Raw genomic sequence first — 12,656 nt, 5'->3', positions numbered from 1 at the left:
AAACCTGTTTTATTTCAAGTAGTTTTTGATGTCTGCTAAACAAAAAACCAACAAACAATTGAACACAGATCAAGTGAACCACCTTGTCGACTTAGTCTAAACCTTATATTGTCCCAAAACAAACAGATAAAAATATAAAAAATAGCCAAACAAACACAACAATTAATCATAAGTGTCTACTGTAATTATCAAGTGAAAATGCCAATTAATACTTAAACAATGACAAACCACTATTTCCGTTGAAGACTATATTTATTTGATTTCCTGTTTTGTGTGCGCGCACAGTTCTTAATAGCATAATTCAATCTCTATCAATATTCACTCTATATCTATATCTATCCAGCGAACTATCTATAACTATCTATATCTAAATGCTGTTTGTCTTAGAGCACCACTCTTTTTTGTTATTAACCCATAATGCCGCTGACGCTTACAAACCAGAATCTATTTATTTATTGCTCAACAAAAAGAAAACCAAAACCACCCCAATTCCTAGTTTAACTTATGCACTATTTATTTATTATTTACCCCTTTATGATTTGCCTTTCAAATTTTTGTTCTGCACTCATGCAATGATGATGAAAATAAAGTTACAATGCAAAGCAAGGCGATAAAGAAAGAGCCAAGAATTTGTTAAGTCAAAAAAAGTGTAATCAAATCGTATTCAAAGTTCTGTATGCCAGAGCAGATATATAGACACGCTCAGAGAATATATATATTCTCTGTACGGCGAACCCGAATCAGGCTTAACCCTTGACCTAAATGTTATTCGAAATGAGATGATGAAACATGTTGATGGCGACTCGAGGAGATTGTACTTAATGTTAACAGTGAAATAAACTAAAGCGAATGAAACCGAATGAAACACCTAATAAATTTACTACATTTTGCAGTGAGAACAACAACATAGATGACAATAATAATAAAAAAATACAATCCAAACGAAAGAAGACAAAACCTTTTGTTATTTTATTTGTGGTGACCACTGAGATTTTGTTTTCGCAACCAAAAGAATTGTTCGATATATACATACTTTCTTTGGTAAATTAATTGTTGTACAGTTTTTTATGCAAATGGCCCCGCTACCTTAAATTTGTTTTAGTTTTACCAACTCGTTTGAATACATATTTATATATATATATATATCTAAATATATATCCCTCACCAACAACAAACAAACAAACTACAAGTTTTCTAATGCGCTAACCCAAAAAACCAAAGACAAAGTTTCAAGTTGAGTTTCCCAGTTCTTCTACTTTTTTTGATGTTTTTTATTAGTTACAAACAAAATTAAACCCCGAAATGCAAAAAAAAAAAAAAAAAAAAAAAGCGAATAATAAGTAAACGAAATTAAACCAAAATTTGTGTTGTACAAGAAATTTATTTGTTTAACACCACTAAGCTCACACGCACACCCACACATGCAAATACAAATACATGCGCACAAGCCAACCAACACACCCAAAAGCTTCTCAATGTAGTTTACTCTGTCCACGCTGTTTAAAACCGCCAACAAACCAGCTAAAAAAAGCAACCAACCAACAACTAACTTGGCACTAAAAAATGTGTTTTCAAAAATAAAAAGAAATAACTTTAAAAAAAATGAAAAATAAAACCAAAAACAAATTTCTGAGTTCTGGGCTTTTTTTGGATAAATCTTTAACCAAGTAATTTCTTATAATAATAATAAACGCAACGGCAATCTCTTTTTGATGTGAAACCAGAGTTGATGGAGCAATACCAAGAAAAAGTTGAAGAAAAAAATGTCCAAAACTTTGAATACGATAATGTACAGATAATGAAACTCTCTCAGCTACTAATCGAACTTGTTACGTTCATCATCATTCCATACCGTAGAAAAACCCCTAACCCAAAGATGAAATCACGATCGAAAACCATTTCTCAGAATCAGTAGTTCAGTAGTTAGAGCGTTTATCAAGTGTTGTTATTTGTAATTCACCACCACCAGCCGATTGATTTGATGTACTTACTCATAATGATTTTTATTATTATTGGCCGTTTACACACGTTTCGTACTTACTTTCGTTTACAGTTGGTTTAACTACTTTAACTACTACCACGCCCACAAAGCATGTTATAACCATTAACCAGAGTCCGTTCAGTACCAGTACCAGTACCAGTACCGCCAGCAAATCGCATCCGGGCCATTTTGCGACGGCCACGACCACGGCCAAAACGGTGGCCGTTGCCGTTGCCGGGGTTCCGAAGCAGCTAACAATAACCACCACGACCACCACCACCAACAGTAGCAGTAACAGCAATAACAACAACGCCAACGCAAAAGCAAAAGCAAACGGCAGGAGCAGGCCGACCATCATCATCCCGGCCATCCCGAACATTCCAGGCCTTTCAGCCATCCCGGCCATAACATCCGCAACCACCAACACACCACCCCAGTTGGCCAAAACCACCAGCAGCAGCACCACCTCCACCACCACGAGCCCAAGGAAGCCATAAAGCGACAAATGGTGTGGTTGCGTGGGTGGTGCTGCTCCTTAGACTGCCAAACAGAAAAGAAAAACCAAACAAGTTCCATTTTTATGTTGCCAAAATTCAATTTGCATATTTGTTAACTGTTTAACTGAATCGTTAAAAATTTTTGTTTTCGACACTTTGAACGAACCAAAAAAAATTGTTTAGTGCAAATTAATTGAAAAACTTTTTAATTAAGTTCCACAGTGTCAGCTGGAATTTCCACTTTTAAAATTGTATTATATATATTTTAAAATTGAATTGAAAAGCGTGTGATTTTAATTTGAGGCAGCAGCAGCAGCACATTCCCCAGTACAATGGACATTGTATAATTGTGATTTTGATTTTAAAATAATTTAACTCGCTCACTCAAGTCATCTCCACTCAAATCCATTCGCCTCAGTCAGTCAAGCAATTAATTCCTCTAGCGCAAAGCTTCAAGCATACCAACTAAGCAATACTTTTACTTAATACCTTATACTAAAAACGAAAAACGATAAAACTGATAACCCAGAACTAAACATTTAATCTAAAAAAAAAAGCAATTGAAATATGAAACTATTTTTATACGTACACCAAGTGAAATAAAACATGAAATCCAAATTTGTTACTGCCCGTATTTGTTTTCTGCACGTGAGCTAATCCCAGTTGATGTTTTGATTTTTGTTAACCTTTGTTGGTTACTCTTAATCCTGCAAGTTTGTTAAGTGTTCGAGTTGAAGCTTACCGCTTTGATTGCGTCTATGGAAAGTAATTCTTTTGGTTGCCGAAACGAAAACGAGTAAAGTTTTCAGATCTCTGGGGCTGGCGAATTGGGGCAGTCAATCAATCACTTTGAGCGACATGTAAGTAAACTTGATTTATTCAAATCCATCAGTTCATTTGTCAAGTAAGTGGAACACTTTATCAATCATCTAGACGTGTGTGATTTATTTATCGAATGTATTTTTTATGGTTCTATGCACTTTTGACTTATTCACAGGACATCATCAGGGAAAGAACAAACCAAGCTCAGCTCCTGCCCAAGTAGAAAAGGGTTGCGCCAAGGAAACTGCGGCTTCGAATACCGAAGAACCTTTGGATCTGGCCGATCTGGATCTTTCGAGGCTGAGACTTAGCAAAAAGGATTTGGAAACCTTGTCGAGCATAACTCCTGGATTGCCCAAGTGTTTTCAGGAGCAACTCCTAGCCAAGTTGCCTCCCACTCAGGCTCGCAAATTATCCCGCACTCTGAGTGTTCAGACCAGTGCTCCCAGCAGTTCATCCACTCCGAAGGTCTACAAACGCAGCCAGAGCGGCGGAAGGGGCTACCAGCCGGAGCAGCAGGAGGAATTGCCCGACTTCAAGCCAAAAACTCTAACAGATGCACCCAAGACAACCTCCGCTAGTACGGCAATTTACCGGAGAAGTCTGAGTCGCAGTCAAGCGACACCCACTCAAAATGCTGGTCAGGATGCCGAGAGTCGGGCCACACAGACCACGAAGAGCCGCAGCAGCAGCGTGTGCAGAGATGACTATGGCAAATCCTCCCTCTGCAGCAGTAGCACCTACACCAGCGACATCAGCGAGAAGTACAAGTACTACTCTCCCTATCTGAGCAAATCTAGCAACGTGAGTCCTTCGATGACCTCAAAGGATGCGCTGGAGAAGCGTTACAGTGGCGGTCTGGGTCGTCCGCCAAGTGGTTGTCTCTCGCCTCCACCGCAACTGCCACAAGTTGCTGCCACGGAGGGCACAAGTTCCCTGCGAGTTGGACGCTCTTCGCAGCGTAGAATTTCCCGCTTTTTGCGTCCCGACTTCTTCGATGAACCCAGGGATCGGGAAACCCAAAGCATGCTGAGGGAAATAAGGGAGAAGTCCATCGATCGGCAGGATCAGGAGCAGTCGCAGGATCTAAGACGTCGCAAGCATAGTTTACCCAATGTAGAGCACGTCGATCAACCCATAGAAGCCACACCCATTAGATCCTCCATGCGGCATTCTCGCAACAAGAGCATGGAATTGTTCACGGATGCCGAATCCAATGGTCAGGTTCAGGAACCCATCAAAACTTCTTCAGCCAGGCAGCGAAGTGTTTCGAGAGCTCGGGAACTGGAAACGGAACTCGACAAACACGAACTGGCGGACAAGATACTCCAGGAGTTGCAACTCCTATCTGCTGTGAGAACCCAACATGAACAGGGTCAGGAGTCGGAGAAAACAGAAGAGACTTCCACCATTAAAAAGGTTAGGAAATTGAAACCAAAGGAATCCACAGGAATCATCGAGCCAGAGGCAAGCAAAATTTCTTCCACTTCTACCTCAACTACAACCACTTTGGTGAGGAAGGTCAAGAAGATCTCCAAGAAGACAGATGAAACGAGTAAAATAACTGGATTGGAGAGTACGGAACTGAGTAGCTCTGTTCCCAAGGAAACCAAGCTGAAGCGACCCAAATCCTATCCCATGAAAGATCTTGGCTTGAGTCTTAAATCCTCCACAGATCTTCCAGAACCGACTGCTTCTCTACTGCCCAGCAAGTTACCCAGTAAACTACCTTCAGGGATGAACAATGAATCTGGAGGAGAGCCCGCTCCTCGAGAAAGTCGCCTGATGAGACCCAAAAGCTATCCGGCCACCAAGTTGGCCACTCCGAAGGAGCTGCGTAAAGTAACCCGCAGTGGGGTGGCCATTCCCACCATAACAGAAGCTACTCCGGCTCCCACAGCTATGCCCACACCCACTAGTTCCAAGTCCACTTCCGAAGAGAAATCCCTATCGGCTACTCCAACTGGAACCATGACCACTGTGACGGATGCCAAGGACACGGGCTCCTCCTCCAGCGATTCCCGACCCACAACCATCAAGAAGATCATTAAGGTGTCAAAGAAATCTAAGTTAATGCCACCTACTCCACTCACACCCACCACTTCAACCACAACTGCAACCACCACTGCAAATACCACACCTGTAGACAGTTCCAAGGAGTCGAGTCCGGTGATCAAGGCCAAGGAGAAGTCGCCGGAGAAGAAACCCAGCAAGGGATTGCTCTACGCCTTGGGACAGAAGTTCGAGAAGCTGCGCGATTCGGCGATGAGCAAGGAGAAGAAGGCGGGAGCAGCTGGAGCGGCTGCATCGCTGGCCTGCACCCAAAAGCAGGGATCTCCCGAGGAACGTAGCTCCCCGGAGAAATACAAGAAGAAGGTATTGGAAACGGATAAATCCCTGGAACTGGGAGCCCCAGAAGACAAGCGAGTGGATAAGCGATCCCGTTTCGATAGTGTCTTGCGCTCCCTTAGGGAGAGATCCGTGCCCAGATCGCAACCCAATGGTCGGGTAAGTCCGAAGAGAGCAGCCAGCGTGGAGGAACTGCACGCGGGATCCCAGGAAGGCCAGGGAAAATCAGGTGGAGCGGTGAACAAAATGTTTGGTGGCTTCCTGCGACGCTTCGACAGGGAAAGCAGTGAACAGCGCCGCGTGAGGAGCACACGATCCACCAGCAACATTGAGCGACAGGTGCGCGAGGAGCAGGATCAGAAGCTGGATGCCTCGCTGCCCACATCGCCCATCTACCAGAATGTGGTGAAGGCCACCAAGGTGCAGGCCAATCCAAAGCCGGGCGGCGAGGAGAACTGCAATTGTGAGACGGCCTGTCCGGATTGCAGGCAGAACAAAGGACAAACCCTGACCACCAGCAATGCCCCAGCGAGCACAACCACCACCAGCAACAAGGAGAAGAGGAAGGGTCTGATGCTGGATCTGGCCAGTGCCAATGCAACGGGCAGTGGAGCCTCCAGTGCGGTGACCACGGCCACCACAACCACCTCTAGTGGCAGCAGATACAGGGGATCCAAGACCAATCCGGCTTTGCTCAATGGCAATGGAGGATTGGGCATGGGCCTCTACTCGAATCTACCGCCCTATCCGGGAGCCATCAAGAGTGAGAGTTCCAGCCAGCAGTCCATGGAGAATGCCACCAATAACAATTCGACCAACACGAACAACAACTGCAGTTCACAAACCTCGGGTTATAGGACCTCATCCGCACACGAGATCAACAGGAATAATCCCCTGCTGACGCCCTCCTTCGAGAACATTGCCAACTACTCCTCGGATTCGCGGAGCTACCAGGATGACTGCGCCTCCACCTCGACGTTCCTCTCGCCCACCGAAGAGCCGGAGTTGTACTTCGACAACTGGTCCATTTGCTCCGAGGACAACTACATGCTGCATGCCACGCCCTCGCCAACGGTGTCCCGCTTGTCCAGAGCCTCCTTATCCTCGCCCACCCGCTGCTCCGAGAGCTCCGATCCCAACGAGAGTGTGATCGACCGGATCAAGCGGCGCAGCTTCTACAGCCGCTTCAATGAGCAGAAGAAACCGCGACGCACGAGCAGCATTGTGGGTCCTTCGGCGGTCAGGGATTACTATCGGGAGCAGCAGGCGGCGGTTAAGGCGCGCTCTAGCCACAAGTTGCATGCAGCAGAGTTGGATCCACCGCCGAGAGCTCATTCGCCGGATATTGCGCAGCAGTTCTTCAGGCCACTGAAACTGAGTCCCGTGGGAACGGAACTCAAGCCTCCGGTTTACCGCTCCACCCTTGATTACTCCTCATCTTCAGCGGGAGCCACCAGCAAACCTAGGAAAAGTTTAAACGACATTAGGAATACCTCGCCATCGTTCCTCAGCAAAAGATACGAGACAACGGACTACAGTTCCGTGCCGATGAGGTACAAGAGCTCCTCCAGTTCGAGTCCGAGTAATGGCGCCATCGCCAGTGGTTATTACAACACGTACAATCCAAAACGAAGGTCATCCTATACGCTCAATGGCAGTCTGCCCACTGCCACGAGCGGAAGCAGTGCAGCAGGAAGCAGCCACCTGGACGGATATGCCACCCTGGGCAGGAGATCCATCCGACCGTACGATCATCGAACGATGTCCCTGCTGGAACCACCAACATCGAGCAGCAGTCGAATCGGTGAGGGAACTTCCTATCAGAGGAGAGAGGCAAGGACACCGGTCAGGGATTACACCTCCAGCATTTCACGGTGAGTGTGGGATAACTCTACAAATAATTAGCTCATACTGATATACTCATGTTCCAGCTCCGGATCGCGTTATCGCACTTCTTCGGCCACTCGCAGTCCGACAAACATTTGATGTACCACACCGCAGAATGGCTTCTGCATCTTTTGCTACTACTCCAAACGGAAGAAGGCGACTTCCGCACATGGCATCGGAAACGCAATCGGAATCGGAAACGGACATGGACATGGCCAGGCCATGGGCACGCCCCCGAACACCACCGCCTCCTCGTCGTCCTCGCGTGCCAGCAGTGGCGGCGCCAAGAAGCAACAGCCGCAGCTGCACCCGGCACCCAACCAAAGCCATCATCAGCAGCACCACAACGAGCAGCACAAGTTCTAGACTGGCTTTCCCCCATTCGATCCGATCCCAGATCCCAAGAATAACTATATACCGAATACCAATCACCACTTAGGCTTAGAGATTTTTGATAATTTTTTGTATGGAACTTAGCCAAAGTTATACTCTAGTGCAGAACTTTTGGAAGCTGCCCCTTAGCCGTAGGTTTGTTGTAGTTCGGATTTAGCGGAGTTTCAGCCATAGATCGTGACTCAATAATACGATTTTCAAATGATTGTGCCTTGGTTCCTTCGGCGGTTTTAGATTTAGCCAATAGCCATAAAACGTTGATTTTAATCTGTAAGTTTGTAAGCGGAACTGAAGCGAAAGCTCAAAACGGAAACGGAAATAGAAAAGGAAAGTAAAAGCGGAGGAGAGAAGACAGGAAAGGAAAGTAAAAGAAGGGGAAAGTGTTTCACAATATATGTATATGTATTTTCTATGCTATTTTTGTGAGGAAACCTCGCGCCGAAAATGCGTTAAAATTTCTATGAAATAATTTTTAAAACAGTTTTTTTGCATTAAACAGAACTGACGATGGATTGTTTTCGAGATTTGAATAGAGTTTAATATAATAGTGACCACTATTTCGTTTGCTAGGTCTATTGATGTTATTGCAAAATAATAGAAAATATGCGAATTGTGAGCGAAACGGAAGAGGGTTAGGCAAAAGTAGCAACAAACAATAAGCGAATTTAAAAAGCAAATTAAGAAAAAACGGAACAAAAATAATAAGTAATTGATCTAGAGTTTTGGGTAGATACCGAATTGGAAGTTCAAATTGTAATTAGAGCGTGAGTACGAAAGCGTTTTCTAAAAATAAATAAAAAACGAATCACCAATTGAATGCTTGTTATTTGCATTTGTGATCCCACGGCGGTAATTTTAATAATCCGATTAATGAATGGCACTCCGTGATCAGCTCTGCTTCTGGAGTTTGTAGGTGGGCATGAAGGGGACGTAGTAGGTCCACTTCCATCTCCGAATGGTATCCATGCCATACGGAAAATCGTAATCGGTGGCGGTGCCGTCGTTGATATTATCATCGCCCAGCGGCATCTCATTGGCCCATTCGATCAGACCGCGCTCCTCCGGCGTTCCCGGAATCAGATTGTCCAGGAAGCATCCCAGGAAACCTCCCACCAGAATTGTGGTGCCCAGCAGCACTGACAATGTGGAGTCCACGGTCTTGTTACCGGTGTCAATTGTTCCGGGATTCATTTGCATCCAGCGGCACAGCACCATTGGGAAAAATATAGACAGACCCAAGATATAGAGATTCCTCGCTGATCGCAGATCCACATACTGCAGGGTAGATAACCCAAAGGCTATGATCATGCCGAACATCACGCAGAATATTCCACCCACGACCGAATCGGGAATGAGGATGAAAATAGCTCCAAACTTGCCAATCACTCCCTGGAGCACCATGATAAAGGAGGCCCACTGAATCACACGACGCGATCCAATCTGAAATGGAAAACAAAGATAGGTGACATTGAATGCTTAAAAGTATCCCTCAGCTACTCCACCTTGGTTACTCCGATGGCGCCAACGTTCTCGCCAAAAGTATTGGTTCCGTTTCCTGCTCCCCAAAGTCCGGCCAGTACAGTGCCCAATCCTTCGGTGCCAACACCTCGGTTGATGGCATGCAGTGGAGGAGAGTGGGCGCCGGACATCTGGGACACCGTGGGATAGTAACTCAGCGACTCCACCGTGCAGGCCAGTACACCAGCCAACATGCCCAGCACTCCGGAAAGCGTAACCGAGGGCCAGCCAAACTGTCCCGGATACGGAACGTAGAACCACTTCGCACTCGTCAGGACATTCAGGCGCACATCCGTGCGAGAAGGATGCGATGGAGGGAACACATTAGTGGCGGTCAAGATGCCGCACAGTCCCCACATTATCATGATGGTCAGCAGGACGGGGAAGAGGCGGAACAACAGGAACTTGCGCACCTCCAATCCGTGACCTTTGCGGTAGGCCAAAACGGGAACCGGAACATTCGACATAATTTGCGAAAAGAGCGTCAACATTGCAGTGGTGCTATAACGAAAATATATAACAAATTCAGTTAAAACATTTTTAATTAACATTTTCTAAATAATCATTTCTGAAAAATAATTGTAATATTTTTTGAGTTATTCTAAACAAAAATATGAACAAAACTTTTTGAAAGGGAAGCTTTAGTCATAGACAATCAAATTATTAAATCCATTTCCCCGAGAAAACTACAATTTGCGAGTTCAACACCGATAATTATTCTATTAAAAAACCATATTTAATGGACTGGATTTAAAGTGGTTTGTACTCACCCGACGGCAATTCCCCAGTGCTTGGAAGCCGTATTGGCTGCGTGCTCGAACAGAGTGAGACCCACCAGAGATACGGTTGGTACAATGGTCAACGGGGTGACGTACTTGAGGATCTTTCCCACCAGACCGGTGTAGCCCAGGACCACTTGCACCAAGGCGGACACGGCAATGGCGCCGGACAACTCCCGCATCCGCACCTTCCACAGTTCCTCCCGCTCCTCGTCCTCCATGGCGTCCATCACGGATTGCTCCGGACACTTCCACTGGGGCAGGGACAATATGGCTAGAGTGGGAACCAGAAACGAAATGGTGCCGCCCTGGACAATGGGCAACCGAACGCCCCACGTGGCCTGGAAATAGGTAACGATGCCCGTGACGAAGATCATGGTGGAGATGATGATGCCCCGATTCGCATCCTCATCCGACATGCACAGAGCGGGCGTCAGGATGAAGGGTATTGAGACGATGGCGCCAATCATGGTCAGGTAGTGCTGGAATGCCAGGAAGATGCTCAGGTACCACGGGGGATTGTCGTTGATGGCGTAGAGCAGTTGCGGCTTGGGTTTCTCATTGTTCGAAGGCGTGTTTGCGGCTGGAGCGTGGGACTTGGACGCATCATTCTGGAAATTAATTAATATGCAATCTTAAATATTTCATTATTATCCACTGGGCGAAAAACTTTTTTCACCGGAACAGTATTCAAATTTAATTCAAGTGTATTAGTTTTTTTTGTATATTTATTGAGAAAACTCATTAAGGGCCACTTGAAAATGCATGTTTAAAATAATGTATGACGCTATTTGTAAACATATTAGCACTTTTGGTGGATGAGGATTTAATGAGCCGATTCGTAGTATCATATAAAACCCCATTGATTATATTATATTGATGCAAATTTCTGTTTGCTTATGTTAATAAGCGTTTTTAGCGTCGGGTATAGAGATATTCTTACTTTTTATTGTGCAATGGCAGAGTGCGGAAATTTCAATGTTTTATTTATGAGTATTGCAATTAAAGTTTTTGAATCTATTTACATAACTATATGGCTTTAAATCTCCCGTGGAGGGAGGGAATTAATCTTGGCCCGAGTTTAATCAATCGTGATTAATTGAGCGTGAGTATCAGTGCGGCGCTCGTAGGACGCCGCGTTCATTTCTCAGCTTGTTGAGATCTGTAATGTTAATCAGACCATAAATTAATAGCTGATGTGATTGGCTAGTTAATAAATCAGTTATTTGTCGTTGTCAACATTGTTGAAAGAAGGGTTTGCCCGCGAAAAATGACAAATGGCATTTCGTTGATATAAAACCGTCAGTTACTCACTCCTCGGGATCGATTAAAAAATATTTGTGAATGAACTATTAATTGGGGGGTGTTATCTCCCAGTTTTATCCCTAAATAGCGGAATGCAATGTCGATGGCGCATAAAAAATAAATTGAACGAGTACTGCAGTTGAGTGGGGAAATGCCTCACAAAACAAAACCGATAAAATCAGAATAGGAACAGCATCCAATTGGTAGCAATTATGCAGCGTCCCATTAGGAAAATTTCCTGTTACATAAAGCCACGCGTTCAAAAAAACTGATTATGCGAAGAAACCATAGACTTACGCCGTCCTCGACGGTAACATTATTCAGCTCCATGATCGTACGAGCTCACACTTTATATCCACCATAAACTAATTGGGCATAACGCACGGAAAAAAACTCCCGAAGAATTCCGCTGTACGTCCGATCGCGACAAGGTCCCGAGACTCAATGGCAAGATCTGTCAGCCACTTGTCGAATTTCACCCGATCGAGGCAATATTTTTATCGTAGAACTCTTGGAGAGCAGGGCCTTTAAATCAAGAGCAATTAATAGCATCTGAGAGGAGACGATCGATTGCAGTCAACTCTCTACTGAGGTTCTCGAAATGTAAGGAAATGCAAAAGTCGAAATAACAAGAAAGGAAGCTAGCTTCATCGACCCGAAGCTTTTATACCCTTGCAGTCATCACAAATGTCAAGCATGTGTTTTCAGCAAACCCAGTTTTTGGAAATTCACAAATAATTTATAACATAAAAATTAAAAAAAAATAAACCGCAGTTTGTTAGAAAATTGAAATACAAACTTTAAGAGGTATGCCACTTCAAAATAGGAATAAAATACATAATATAAGTTATGGACTTAGATTTGGTAAGTTTGGTAAATTTTCAGCAAACCCATTTTCTGGAAATTTGGAAATGGGTTGCATTATAAACTTGAAAAAAATCAGTCAAAAAATTAAAAATTAACTTATGATAACTAATATATTCTTATTTTAAGTCATATATCGAAATATACCGAAATCTGAAAAGTGGCCACCAACTCATGCATCCTGTTCGCCTGGTACTTCAAAAAGCATTTGGCTCAAAAATTCTGGGCTTGGCTGACCGATTTTGACGAGTGCAATTCTTT

At 44.4% G+C, this 12,656-nt stretch overlaps 2 protein-coding genes across 2 annotated transcripts in view; one reads left to right on the top strand and one right to left on the bottom strand.

Moving 5' to 3' along the window:
* Positions 1-8,741, top strand: part of LOC108087160 (serine-rich adhesin for platelets) — a 47,333-nt gene extending 38,592 nt beyond the window's left edge. The window contains 2 exon segments of the mRNA XM_017184387.1: positions 3,476-7,523; positions 7,581-8,741. Coding sequence (XP_017039876.1) covers positions 3,476-7,523; positions 7,581-7,635 — 4,103 coding nt within the window. The 3' untranslated portion in view covers positions 7,636-8,741.
* LOC108087162 (solute carrier family 23 member 2) lies at positions 8,311-11,982 on the bottom strand. Its single transcript, XM_017184395.2, has 4 exons — positions 11,829-11,982; positions 10,218-10,837; positions 9,432-9,948; positions 8,311-9,369 (listed from the first exon to the last, which is right to left on the bottom strand). Exons 1-4 carry the CDS (start codon positions 11,859-11,861, stop codon positions 8,818-8,820), a joined length of 1,722 nt encoding a protein of 573 aa, XP_017039884.1. The 5' UTR covers positions 11,862-11,982; the 3' UTR covers positions 8,311-8,817.
* Between the last annotated feature and the right edge of the window lie 674 nt (positions 11,983-12,656).

The sequence above is a fragment of the Drosophila ficusphila genome, unplaced genomic scaffold, assembly GCF_018152265.1.
Source record: "Drosophila ficusphila isolate 14025-0441.05 unplaced genomic scaffold, ASM1815226v1 contig_791, whole genome shotgun sequence".
NCBI lineage: Eukaryota > Metazoa > Arthropoda > Insecta > Diptera > Drosophilidae > Drosophila > Drosophila ficusphila.
Note: the sequence above shows the minus strand (reverse complement) of the source record. Positions and strands in the feature narration are given on the sequence as shown.

Coding starts and splice junctions, on each gene's coding strand:
- LOC108087162 (XM_017184395.2), bottom strand. CDS start 11,861: ATGGAGCTGAATAATGTTACCGTCGAGGACGGC. Junction 10,838..11,828: donor ATGTTACCGTCGAGGACGGC/GTAAGTCTATGG, acceptor ATTAATTTCCAG/AATGATGCGTCCAAGTCCCA. Junction 9,370..9,431: donor GCGCCATCGGAGTAACCAAG/GTGGAGTAGCTG, acceptor TTTCCATTTCAG/ATTGGATCGCGTCGTGTGAT.